The sequence below is a fragment of the Salvelinus alpinus genome, chromosome 16 (genome assembly GCF_045679555.1).
Source record: "Salvelinus alpinus chromosome 16, SLU_Salpinus.1, whole genome shotgun sequence".
Lineage (NCBI taxonomy): Eukaryota > Metazoa > Chordata > Actinopteri > Salmoniformes > Salmonidae > Salvelinus > Salvelinus alpinus.
The window spans coordinates 13,122,338-13,136,296 of NC_092101.1; the positions used below are offsets into that span (position 1 = coordinate 13,122,338).

At 41.2% G+C, this 13,959-nt stretch overlaps 1 protein-coding gene across 4 annotated transcripts; it reads left to right on the plus strand.

The window, feature by feature from the left end:
- The first annotated feature begins 520 nt into the window (after nucleotides 1-520).
- LOC139540844 (interleukin-6 receptor subunit beta-like) lies at nucleotides 521-10,489 on the plus strand. 4 transcript variants are annotated; one of them, XM_071344845.1, is made up of 17 exons: nucleotides 522-792; nucleotides 3,162-3,285; nucleotides 3,687-3,859; nucleotides 4,013-4,090; nucleotides 4,282-4,334; nucleotides 4,437-4,464; nucleotides 4,641-4,763; nucleotides 5,016-5,095; nucleotides 5,228-5,453; nucleotides 5,553-5,714; nucleotides 5,867-5,965; nucleotides 6,074-6,244; nucleotides 6,356-6,514; nucleotides 6,765-6,834; nucleotides 6,993-7,068; nucleotides 7,695-8,057; nucleotides 8,386-10,489. In XM_071344845.1, the coding sequence occupies exons 1-16, from the start codon at nucleotides 726-728 to the stop codon at nucleotides 8,013-8,015; spliced, it is 2,010 nt and encodes a 669-aa protein (XP_071200946.1). In that variant the 5' UTR covers nucleotides 522-725; the 3' UTR covers nucleotides 8,016-8,057; nucleotides 8,386-10,489. The 4 variants fall into 4 exon arrangements, with proteins under 4 accessions (XP_071200948.1, XP_071200946.1, XP_071200945.1 ...); XM_071344844.1 differs by having other exon boundaries at nucleotides 7,695-10,489; XM_071344846.1 differs by having other exon boundaries at nucleotides 523-792; nucleotides 3,203-3,285; nucleotides 7,695-10,489.
- Nucleotides 10,490-13,959: the final 3,470 nt, after the last annotated feature.

Below are 13,959 nucleotides of genomic sequence, written 5' to 3' on the forward strand. Positions count from 1 at the left end.
ATAGAAATCTAACGGAATGCACCTTTAATGTGGAATAGGTACAAAGTGAGGTATAAAGTGACTAAGCAATGTAAAAGAAATGTAGTCATTTCAGAGAAAATGGAAATCCAATTTGAGGATGTAAGAGATGAGAAATTGCTCAGAATTGCCCATGCCTTCAGCTGATTGCCTGAAAAGTCCTACCAAAGTGTCTTCATTCAGATTGGTTGAGCAAACCGTTGCAAAGCAATTTTTTCTAAACCTCAGTGATGAGTGATGCTTTTAATAGGAAATAGTCCATCAAAGCCTAAGCTGCATGGTAGGGTTAGCTTGGGAGTGGTGTGAAAATAGATTATGCTTCTGAATGTAGGAAAGGTAAAGTGGGTCATTTTGTGTCACTGCAGAAGATTGCAGTGGCCAACATCCTCTCTGAAACATTACGTTTTTTTTAACCTGCCAACAGTCAGCACGCTTCCCTCCCCAACATTGTGGTTTGTGGTTAAGAGACAACATGTTCTGCCCTTTTATCTGAGAAAGAACAAGAGCATGCAAACATTTTTCGGCCCCAACAGTTTCATTTACAAGAAGAGTAACTGAAACAGGTTTGAGGAGCTGTCAACGGCTGCATGGAACCGTGTTAACAGTCTAGCAAACCCAAGTCTCTTTGGTCAAACGCAGGCTAATCAACCCTGGATTGTCACCTGTTTGGAGACTTTACACACTAACTCCGTCAAGGGGTTGTTGAGATGATGGAGGCAAAGGAACACTGGTTCTTGCAAGGATTTCTGGTTATTGCTATGGTAATAGCTCAAGGTATGAATCTTTCTCTCTACTCAGTTAGTCTCAGGGGCTTTCAAGTAGCTCTTGGCCCAGCGTCAATTCTGTTCAGCTTATCTCTGTAGTGATACAATTATCATACTACCAAAACCATAAAAGACAAATAAGAAACATTTAGTGTGATCGAAGTTTGACATGAGGCTGAAGATTATGGTTAGCTTATCAGGGCAGCATGGTTTTCATAAACAATAGTTTGTGACAGGGCTGCTACTGTAAATGAACTGTGCAGAAATACAGATGAAAGATATGAATATTATTTATTTCACACTGATAGTTACAATTAGTAGTATTTCAATCAAACGTTTGTAATACCCATTTGTAATTTGGGGATGACTTTGCAAAGTAACATCTAATATAATAATTTATAGAATATATTCTATTCATAATATCTATTAAATTAACTTGACCCTCTCTGGTGAAAGCAAAGAAGTTGTACGGTGGGGTCTGAAATGATTATACTCCAAAATGACACAATACATTATTTACCATTCATTTCTATTGGGCACAAAATAATGTGAAACACAACCGGAACAAACTGTACATGCATCCTGTCACGCCCTGACCTTAGAGATCCTTATTATTCTCTATGTTTGGTTAGGTCAGGGTGTGACTCGGGTGGGAAAGTATGTTTTCTATTTCTTTGTTTTTGGGCCGAGTGTGGTTCCCAATCAGAGGGTCAGGGTTTAGACCTGAGCCAACTCCTCGCACCGTGGGGAGCGTGTAACCGGTCAGGCACCGTGTTATGCGGTGATGCGCACTGTGTTTCCAGTGCGCATTCACAGCCCAGTGCGCTCTGTGCCAGCTCCTCGCATTTGCCGTGCTAGAGTGGGCATCCAGCCAGAACGGATTGTGCCAGCTCAGCAGTCCTGGTCTCCATTGCGTCTCCTCGGTCCAAGATATCCCTCGCCAGCTCTACGCACGGTATCCCCAGTTCACCAGCACCACCCAGTGCGGCCTGTGCCAGCTCCCCGCACTTGCTGTGCTACAGGGGGTATTCAGCCAGGACGCGTTGTGCCAGCTCTACGCTCCAGACCTCCACTGCGCCTCCACGGCCCAGTATATCCAGTGCGCCTTCATAGCCCAGTCCGTCCTGTGCCAGCTCTCCACACTCACCGAGCTAAAGTGGGTATCCAGCCAGGACGCGTTGTGGCAGCTCCCCGCACCAGGCTTCTAGTACGTCTCCTCAGTCCGGTGAGACCTGTTCCGGCTCCACGTACGAAGCCTCCAGTGATGATCCATGGCCCGAAGCCTCCAGTGATGATCCATGGCCAGAAGCCTCCAGTGATCCATGGCCCGGAGCCTGCAGTGATGATCCATGGCCCAGAGCCTGCAGTGATGATCCATGGCCCGACGCCTGCAGTGATGATCCATGGCAAGGAGCCTCCAGCGACGATCCCCAGTCCGGAGCCTCCAGCGACGGCCCCCAGTCCAGAGGTCCCGGCGACGATCCCTGCACCAGAGGCGCCACCGAAGTGGGGGGAGCCTCAAGCGGAGCGTGGTCTGCGTCCCGCACCGGAGCCCCCACCGAGAGTAGATGCCCACCCGGACCCTCCCCTATAGGTTCAGGTTTGCGGCCGGAGTCCGCACCTTTGGGGGGGGTACTGTCACGCCCTGACCTTAGAGATCCTTATTATTCTCTATGTTTGGTTAGGTCAGGGTGTGACTCGGGTGGGAAAGTCTATGTTTTCTATTTCTTTGTTTTTGGGCGAGTGTGGTTCCCAATCAGAGGCAGCTGTCTATCGTTGTCTCTGATTGGGGATCATATATAAGTTGTAATTTTAATTTTGGGTTTTGTGTGATCTTGTTTTCTGTTTAGTGTTTGCCTGACAGAACTGTGCGCTTTCGTTTTCGCTTTTGTTATTTTGTTTGAGTGTTTTTTGAATATTAAAATCATGAACACTTTCCATGCTGATCCTTGGTTCACTCTTCATTCTACAAACGAGAGCCGTTACACATCCAACCATTTTGTAGAGTCACGAGCTTTATTTAGTCATTGCGTGCTAGGATTATGGGACCAAATACTAAACTTTTGACTACTTTAATTATAAAAATCTATTAGGGTTGTCAATTGTTTTTTTTTTTTTAACAAGAATTACTTGTTAAACAAAATCTCTTTCTCTGAACAATTGTATTAGTATAAAATAATAAAAATTCCCAAATGTTTTGCCTACAATAATATACCTCAGTATTTTAATTATTTATTTTATACAGTCATTATTGCTCATCTTTAACAAGGGTGTCAATAATTTCAGACCCCATGTATACATACTACTGAACAGGACAGCAACTCACTGAAATTGTTTTTTAATTTTTATTTAAACACTTTTTAAATTTCCTTTATAAAGGGGCAACTATTAAATGTCCTTCTACTCCTCTGTGCTACAAGAAAACTGAAAGTGCTACCATCTATACATGTGAATGGGAGACACCTGAGTCTATGAAGAATGCAACCTATGAGCTTTTTTATAGGTAAGTGAACTAGCTATGCATGCTTGGGGACTTTCCATAAGTTACACAGACAGAGAAGTTTTATTATGACACCGGAAACCCGGCAGGTGCTGGGTATGTAGTGGCTAAACAATGTATGAGCAAATGAAGAACTCCTAATTAAAGAGCTACCTGTATATACATTGTAACAATTTTATTATAGCAAATAAAAATAAAATAGTGTTGTGATATGTGAGCGTGTGCACGTTACGTTCACTGGCAGATAAAGCAAGACGGAGAGTTTGACAGTAGGAGGACAGTTAATTCTCAAGCACAAGGCAATATCATCAACCTTAGTAGATCCCCAGGTAATAAAATATTGATCATACAAATATCTGTTCAGTGTGTGAACCAAATGTTGCTCTCATCCTTAATGTTTTCAGCCGCTCCAATTCCACTGAAAGTAGAACATCATTGGGCAGTAGTAGGAAGAGCTGTATCTGTGTGCAAGACAATACAGTGCTCAACAAAGTGCTGCTGGATATATGGGTGGTCGCTTACATGGGCAACCGGAGCTGCCAGTCACGCAATACCGCTGTTACACTTTCTGAAAGAGGTAAATGATTTAAAAAAAACTGTTATTCTGTGTAAAATACAGGCTAAGAATCCACTAAGTACTTTACACAACTGACCACGGTACGATTTGAATCCCAAGATTCCTATTGTAATCTTTGTTTTTTGTGTAACATTATTTGCTTTCTCCCTGCAGTTAAGTATGAAGCTCCCCAACGTATGTCTATGGCAAGATCCTCGAGCAATCTTACCCTCAGCTGGGATAACACGAAAGGTAATAAAGGTGCTCAGGGCATTGCACAGACCTTTGGGAGGGCAGGTGCTCAACAATTTTCTTCCAAGATTCAAGAGTTTATGAGAGATTAGCTCGTTTTATGTGTTACAAATAACGAGACTTACATTTCTTTGGTTTGTAAACACAACCAATCTGAAAAAGCAATTTCTCATATGTGCACGTGCCTGAAGATGCTATCATAGAGGTCAAGTTCAGAAGACTAGAGGAAACCTCAGGGACATGGGTGAGACCTCTTCTTTTCCTTGCAACAATGCTCTCATTCATTATTTTCTGATTAGTTTAGTATTTTGCCTCAATTAATTTGACCTTGTCTCTGTTGGTCTAGAATACATTTAAGAAAGAAGTCAAACAAGGTGAGCTCCTTTCCGTTTCATTTTAAGATCTTTTGAAATATAAGCAGCCACATTATTGTAATGTTTATTTAGTTATTTTACTGCAGTGTGGGTCTCAATGAAATGGACTATTTGAAAAGTGCAAAGCTATCACTACTAGAGTGAGACTTGCAGTTAACCTGTGTTTGTCTGTACAGCCATGGTCACTCTGGAGAATCTCCAGAACGAATCTGTGTACCAACTACAGGTCAGACAAATGTCCAAGCATGTCAAACATCCCCTGTGGAGCGACTGGACTCCAATCCTGGACGTTCCCACTGGTGAGCAATGGACATTTAAATAGTCTGTGCAGCAGCCTACAGTGAAACTCACCAGGGTTGATGGCAATTCTATTCAAAATCAGTCAATTCTGTTCACATATAGATGATGATTGGAAACAGTGGCAAGTTTTTAAATTCATGAATTGAATTTCAATCTTATTGACTCTATGTCCCGAGATGAAGACATGTTCCTGGCTTTGCCCTTCTAGAATGGATGTACCATTTCTGGTTGTAACTGTCATTTTGCTGCAGAAATCCCAAATCCCCCAGAAGTTAACTGGACAGTAGAGGATTTTAACAATGGTACTCGACTACTCAAGCTGACTTGGGGTGTAAGTTACAAAATGCTACAAAACATTGAAAATTAAGTAACATTCTAGACTCTGCTGATTACAATTAGGCTCAAATTGTGTTTCAAAGAGTTGCATCACTTAAATCTATTTGTGTACCCTTGTGTCTTCCAGACACCACCTTATCCAGTCTCTATGCAGGTGAATTACAACCTCTCTCTCCATATTTGGCCTTGTCTACTAAAGCGAAAGAACTTCACCAATGTCACTACCACTGAGATCAGTGTTTATGTGACTTACTCTGCTGTCAGTGGTGACATTATTGCCTTTAATAAAGTGGGAAAGTCATCCCCGACACATATCCTTGTCCCAGCAAAACATCTTACATTTCCCAGCAAGTGTAAGTAGATGTGTGTGTGTCTGCGCTTATGCTTCATTTACCTCTACACAATGATGTTAATTCCTTAAATCAAAATGTTGTAAATTAATTTCCAATTAGCTTGGCCTAATGACAGACTCATCCCACTCAATTATACGCATGGCTTTATGAAATCCTGCCTGGAGTGGTACAAGTCAACAGACGGAGAAACGCGACCAGAAAAAGTGAATAGATCAAAACTAAATGGAACCGTGAAGAAAAAACTAAAACATGTCAGAAAAAGTAAGGGGGAACTTCACCCCAAACATTTTTGGCGGGAAGATGAGGAAACGTCTGTGTTTGTTTTACTGTGCTTTACCAAGTGTGATAAATCAAGATATACAGGCGGTATGTCTCGCAAACTGAGACAATAAACACGTCTGGTTTTGTTTCAGAGATGGACGACTATGTGCGTTACTATTACCTCGTTCACAAACAAACTGATGGAAAGCCACAATCAACAGAGATGTGTCTCATGTATAAAAAGGAGGGTGGTAAGCTAAGCTCATATAAACAAATCTGACTGTCACAGCAATGCTTGTATGCAGTTCTTTCCTACATAATAATGTATACATTATCTAACACGGATGTCTTGTTTTCAGCACCCAGTAAGGCACCTGATCATTTCACTGCTCCTATTCTTAATGTTACAACCAATTCTGCAATGCTGCATTGGAAACCTATTCCTGTGCCAGACCAGCGAGGTTTCCTTACACACTATGAAGTCTGCTACACAAGGAGAAGCCAAAAAAATGAGTCACACATTGAATCTGGTAAAGTCCTCCTCCTAACTTAATGAGTAGATGCCCTGTGATAAACGTGTAATTTATGTAATTGTGTAATTAATGTATATAGATGAATATCACATGTTTGTCTCTTATCAGAGTGTCACAACAGCTTTGCATCAAAAACAGAGTATCTTGTTCAACACCTGACACCTGGGTCCATCTACAACATCCATCTCGCTGGAGCAACAGCTGCAGGTTCAGGACCAACGACAACTATCCAAATCGTGACAAAGCCTCTACCCCAGTCCATTATTGGTAGGAATTAGGAATGTATTATTTTTATGGCACAGACTAGACCAGAGAACCAGGAAAAAATGTTAAACTATTTTGAAATTATGAGAGTCCACATTCATGTTATAATTGACTTTATCACTCGTGATTTTCACTTTTCAAATTAGTGATATGTGGATGCTGCCTGCATTGTTTTCCCCTACAGACTCAAGATGCTTATCGGAACTCAACAACATAAAATCAAATAAATATCTCCTTTATCTTTTCCAATAAGGTTGGATCATAGCTGGCATAATTGTTTTAATTGCAATATTAATAACAGTATGCTTGTTCATCATCAAGAGGTAAGCTAAAAATATATACTTTTTAACAACATCCGATCTTCAGGAGTAGCAAGAAAGCCTAGTCTTTCAGGGATGAATATTGTTCATTTTCCAATGACTTCAAAAACATTTCACACATCATTCTGAACAGCGTCTATAACTTTTGTTCTAATTCTAAGACATAAAAAAAAGATCTTCCCACCAATACCACGTCCTGTGGTCGTAGAGTCGGTGAATTATCGAGCGAGGAATCAGGTAAGATCCTTTTAACAATTAACATATTTAGGCTTGTGTTCAGACTTTACTGTGCAGAACTCTGCATTTTCCCTAAATGTCCTGCTTTGTAAGAAGCTAGACATGTATTTCAAGTCAGAATGCACGCAGCACATGATTGAACTGAAACAGAATTGAAAGTAGACATCATGTGACATGCTTTGATCTTTTACACTAAATCACAAATGATAAAGTACCATAGTCATGATTGAGCCCTGTCAGGCAGCCATCATAAAAGCTAGGGTTAGTTATTGTGTCTACAGAGGTGCTCAGGTCTATATGAATACATTGGTGGGAGGAAAGCACCTGCTGAGCAAGGAAAGCACAAACATGGTGAGAAGAATCTTCCCTTGGCACTCAGTCGCCACAAACCTTCCATACATCCCACAAACAATGATGCACCCCAAACTTACTAAATAGCTGGTTTATCAACTCAACTTTTTACAAAACATGTGAAACTGATGCGTTATAGGTGTAAAGCATAAATATCTGGTGCACGACTTTGTGTGTGCTTAACTTGAACATTTGTCTAAGTCATGTATTGATGCTGACATCATTGAGACATTGGCATGATTTGATCCAGAATGGGTATCCCTTTGTCTCAACAGAACATGTATGAGGAGGAGGAGGTGCATGAGCTGCAGCTACATGACAACTGCAGCCAAGACCCCAACCCTGAGGAAGCCACTGTCCTGGAGGTGTCTGAGACATACGAGTGTGAAGACACGGACGAGAAGTGCCTGGGAGACTCCAGCACCCCAGTCAGTGACCTGCTGAGCCCTGATTACAAGGGCCAGGTGCTACGTCTAGAAACCCCTGATTCAAGCCAAGGAGAGATTGACTGTATGGTCACCATGTTGATGTACAGGAACGGTCTGGTCTTTGATATGAAAGCATACTCCACCGAGGATGTCGGGATCCCACTTTAGACATCACTGCTGTAGCACTCGCTTGAAGCCTGTAATTATAATGTATGACCCCCTTATTATGGTGTATTATTATGCTCACTTTCTATTGGTCCTGACTAAATAACAGCCATTTTGAGTCAGTTGAGAGAATTGACATATTATAATCCTTAGAATAATACATTATAAAGGTTTATTCTTGTTTCTAACAAGTGCATCCTTTAAGTAAAGCGTTAGCAACACTGGCAGAGTGTGGTGACAGTGGCCTGGCTGGGCCATTTAGCACTTTGTCTGTTCGAATATTCAGGCTAGGTCATTAACAGATAATTATTATATTATTGTGGACATTAAACTTTTTTTGAATTTTTACCCCCTTTTTCTCCCCAATTGTTAGTAGTTACTGTCTTGTCTCATCGCTACAACTCCCGCACGGACTCAGGAGAGGCCAAGGTCCGTGCGTCCCCCGAAACACAACCCAACCAAGCTAAGCCAAGCCAAGTCGCACTGCTTCTTAACACAGCGCGCATCCAACGTGTCGGAGGAAACACTGTACACCTAGCGACCTCGTCAGCGTGCACTGCACCCGGCCCGCCACTGGAGTCGCTAGTGTGCGATGAGACAAGGATATCCCTGCCGGCCAAACTCTCCCGACGCTAGGCCAATTGTGCGCCGCCCCATGGGCCTCCCAGTCGCAGCCGGCTGCGACAGAGTCTGGGCTCGAACCCAAAATCTCTGGTGACACAGCAATGCAGTGCCTTAGACCACTGCGCCACCCAGGAGGACCCCTAAACTTATAAGTAATAAGCAAAGTAATATAAGTAATAAGCAAAAACAACATAGACAAAAACAACAGACAACTTAATTTACATACATTTCCACAAACATTAATGGCATCACACTTGCTCAGACCCACATGTTCCCACCGTATCCACACAAACAAAGAGGTGTAATGGGTTGGCACTAAAAAAGATATCGCATAAAGCTTACAGTACTTCATAAAAAAAAAAATGGTTTTACCTTTATTTAACTAGGCAAGTCAGTTAAGAACAAATTATTATTTTCAATGCCGGCCTAGGAACAGTGGGTTAACTGCCTTGACAGATTTGTACCTTGTCTGCTCGGGGATTTGAACTTGCAACTTTTTGGTTACTAGCCCAATGCTTTAACCACTATGCTACCCTGCCATCCCATTATTCAATGTTTTTAATTATTTTCATTGCATCAGACGTTTCGGCTTTACAGCCTTCTTCATTTTGTCCACACCTAATGTTGTTTCTAACGCTGTGCCCCATGTGACTTCAAATTGTGTTATGTTGTTTCTGTCTGTAGCTGGATTTTTTTCAATATTTAAATAATAAAGCATTTGATTCTTCCATTCTCTGAAAGATGGAGTATCATTTGACTTCCAGTATTTAAGTAATAGCTTCTTCCAGAGGCGCAACTTTCACTGGGGGCGGTGGGATATGACCCCCCCACATTCTAAAATTGCATTTCCCCCCCAGTTTTATCATTGCACTGTGATACAAAAAAGTGTCATCAGTGTTCTTTATGACCATGCGGACGCCTCAGAGTGGTCGGGTAGGCTGTTTGGCTAACATTAGCTAGCTAGCTGACTAACTGTAGGTATTATTTTTGCCTCACTCACACTAGACCTGAATTAAATGATGAAACCAGCGGCCAAATGTTTCTTGACAGCGCAATGTGAGTTTTTATTAGAGTCAGTATAGCAATATAACGTTATTGATTATGTTAATATAATCTCAGACATAAATTACTGCAGAATAAGACCATCCATAGAACATCCTATATGCCAGTGAAACTGAATAACATGCACTCAGAAATGTACTTCCTCTGCTGGAAGTGTAAAACACAAAAGGGGACATATTTGCATATGTTATGGTCTTGGGAAGGCTGGCTGAATTCTGGCAAAGCGTAGGTTCTTTTATCTCAGCATGTTAACAGATACTCCCTGTTTTTGTTTGCTTGGAAATGTTGATACCAGAGACTGTTATCAGAAGAAACTGTGTGACCTAGCATTTATAGCACCTAAGAAACGCATTGCCATTAATTGGAAGGTTGGTTATGATCCCACAATGTCACAATGGATGGCAGAAATGTCAAGTTATGCATCACTAGATTTGATTCACAACAAGATTAAGGCTGTACTGTGCAACTTTCATAAGGTCTGGGTGGCTTATATAGCACTAGTGGTTCTGGGGGGGGGGGGGGTGGGGGGCAGTGCCCCTGTGACAACAATTTTGGACCCCCTTGTGGCCCCCCTAAATGTGGAGTATGAAATAACGTATCTCAGGTCAACAATGTCAGATGACAGATTAAGCAATTTAGGTGTATTAAGTATTGAGTCTTGATGAATTTGCTGATCTTTTTGCAAAAAAACACAAAAACCGGAGAATACAGTTGATGTGACCTGATACTGAATATGTAATGCAAATGAAAATTATAATGGAAATGCAAATAAATTGTTGAATGATTATGAACATGGTCTTTTGCCTGACCTAACTGGCCCCTCTAACAGTACAACTGGCCCCAGCTTGGCCCCCCCAGTTGAAATGGTCTACAACTGCCACTGTTATATAGAGTAGCCTACTGTATGACAAAACGTGTCTGTATTGAAAATATTATAATTATTTTAGTCGAGCAGTTGCAAATATATAATTTTTTTCATGGCACACGAGACACCTGTGTGATTTGCCCCTGTCTCAGTGGACTAGTCCATTGAGGAGGCCGCAGGATGCCACAGTCCAAGAATATGGGGAGTTTGGCTGATGCACAAGGCACGTCTCACTCCTGCCATTTTGTGGTTATTCATTGTTTCATAATAACTTAATTGGGTGCATTGTTTGCTGTGTCTATCAATTCCCAATTACATACATCACCAGTATCTTAAAGTACCAGTTGTGATACAGCCTGGGATCAAACCCAGGTCTGTATTGACGCCTCTAGCACTGCGACGCAGTGCCTAAGATCGCTGCGCCACTCGGGAGGCCGTACAGACTAATTTTATGCGCTACATTCTTTAACACTTGTTCTGTGAGCTTGTGTGGCATGCCACTTCGCGGCTGAGCCCTGATTGCTCCTAGGCGTTTCCAATTCACAGTAACAGCACTTTCAGTTGTCCGGGGCAGCTCTAGCAAGGCAGAAATTTGACTAACTGACTTATTGGAAAGGTGGCATCCTATGACGGTGCCACGTTGAAAGTCACTGAACTCTTCCGTAAGGCCATTCTAATGCCACTGTTTGTCTATGGAGATTGCATGGCTGTGTGCTCGATTTTATACACGTCAGCAAAGGGTGAGGCTGAAATAGCCGAATCCACTAATTTGGGGAACAGTGTGTCAACATACTTTTGTATATATTGTGTAAGTTTCTACATGTCTGGTGAGCCTATGAACAGTAGGGGCTGTAACTCTGAGCTAGATGCTGGATGCTGGATGTGACATCCAGTATAGACATCCAGTATAGTTACATCCAGCATTTGGCTCAGAGTTACATCCTGCATCCTGCACAGAGTTACATCCAGCATCCGGCTCAGAGTTACATCCAGCATCCAGTATCTGCCTCAGAGTTACATGCAGCTTCCAGCATCCGGCTCAGAGTTACATCCAGCATCCGACTCATAGTTACATCTGGCATCTGGCTCAGAGTTACATCCAGCATCCGCCATAGAGTTACATCCAGCATCCGGCACAGAGTTACATTCAGCGTCCGGCTCAGAATTATATCCAGCATCTGGCTCAGAATTACATCCAGCATCCGGCTCAGAGTTACATCCAGCATCTGGCTCAGAATTACATCCAGCATCCGGCTCAGAGTTACATCCAGCATCCGGCTTACAGTTGCATCAAGCATCCAGCTATGAGCTCAATGTAACAGACTTCAAAATAAGAGTCACCCTATACGTCATGTCAAAATTCTGTGATTTCCAATTTCAAAATAAGAGTCCCTCAATTTGTCATGTATGTTTTTTATGTATATTTTATTTCATTTCAATAGTAATATAAAAACTCAGTGGAGAATGTCAAAAATGTTTATTGCCAAGGCACAGATATAAATTAAACTCAATGTCATGCTGTTAACCCACCCCTTTGTTTGTGTCACCCCAACTCATGTTAGATTGATCCTGAACAGAACAGACACATCTACGTTTGCATCTAGTATCGTTGACTCCTGCTTTAAATGTGACATTGTCTGAAATACATTCCACAAAGTTATTCCAGTCTCAGCCTCTTCCCTGGGTGAAACAGTGTGAGCTCCCACCAGATATGTACTGTATTAACAGGCAGAGCTCCCCATGCTCTGTTTAAACCTGGTCAACACACTTATCCCTCTACAGCTACATATACAATACCTTTAGAAGTTATTCATACCCCTTAACAAAAAAATAATAATTGTGTTACAGTCTGAATTCAAAATGTATTAAATATGTTTTTCCTCATGCATCTACACACATTACCCCATAATGACGAAGTGAAAACATGTTTTAAGAAATTTTTGAATATGTATTGAATATGAAATTCACAAATATTTAATTTCCATAAGTATTTACACCCCTGTGAGTCTTTCTGGGTAAGTCTTTAAGAGCGTTCCACACCTAGATTGTGCAACATTTTCCCATTATTATTTTCAAAATTCTTCAAGCTCTGTCCTTAGCTCCATTCCATTTCTTTTTTGTCCTGAAAAACTCCTGTCCTTAATGATTACAAGCATTACAAACATAGCACGATGCAGCCACAACTATGCTTGAAAATATGGAGAGTGGTACTCAGTAATGTGTTGGATTGGATTTTCCCCAAACATAACACTTTGAATTTGGGAACAAAAAGTTAATTGCTTTGCCAAATGTTTTGCAGTATTACTTTAGTGCCTTGTTGCAAACAGGATGCATATTTTGGAATGTTTGTATTCTGTACAGGCTTCCTTCTTTTCACTCTGTCAACTACAATAGATTAGTATTGTGGAATAACTACAATGTTGTTGATCCATCCTCAGTTTTCTCCTATCACAGCCATTACACTCTGTGACTGTTTAAAAAGTCACATTGGTCTCATGGTGAAATCCGAGTGGTTTCCTTACTCTCTGAGTTAGGACAGATGCCTGTATCTTTGTAGTGACTGGGTGTATTAATACAACATCCAAAGTGTAATGAATAACTTCACCATGCTCAAAGGGATATTCAATGTATATATTTTTTTACCCTTCTACCAATAGGTGCACTTCTTTGCGAAGCATTGAAAAACCTCCCTGGTCTTTGTGGTTGAATTTGTATTTGAAATTCACTGCTTGACTGAGGGACCTTAACATATAAGTGTGGGGTACAGAGACGAGGCAGTCATTCAAAAATCATGTTAAACACTATTATTGCTCACGCAATTTATGTGACTGGTTAAGCACATTTTAACTCCTGAATTTATTTAGGCTTTGCCATAAGAAAGGGGTTGAATACTTATTGACTCAAGTATTTCATTTTAAATGAATTTGCCATCATACATTTCCAAAAGCATAATTCCACTTTGACATTATGGGTAGGTCAGTGACCACAAATGAATAATTCGATTTGTAATGCTTTTTAGTTTGACCATCGCAACTGTCAACACAGAAACAAATACCACAACGTAGCACACAGACGTTTATGTAAATGACTAATGAGATACACATAATGAAACAGCATGGTTTTTGGGGGTGATATTAGCAATGCATTCAGCTACAAGACTAACCTAGAGACTCCAGTCAGGATTTATAAAATCATATCAGGAAAGGGTCGCAAAATATGTACTCAACATGTAACTAATCATTAGTTTATGATAAAACATTTGAAATCAAACAATCACTTTCACTAGTATATCTTGTGAGGGATAGTGTTCTGATGGTTTCCGTTTCATAAACACCTGTCAAAGAGACAGCCTCTTACGTATGTAATTGTGCCATTTTAAGCATTTGGGTCAGGCAG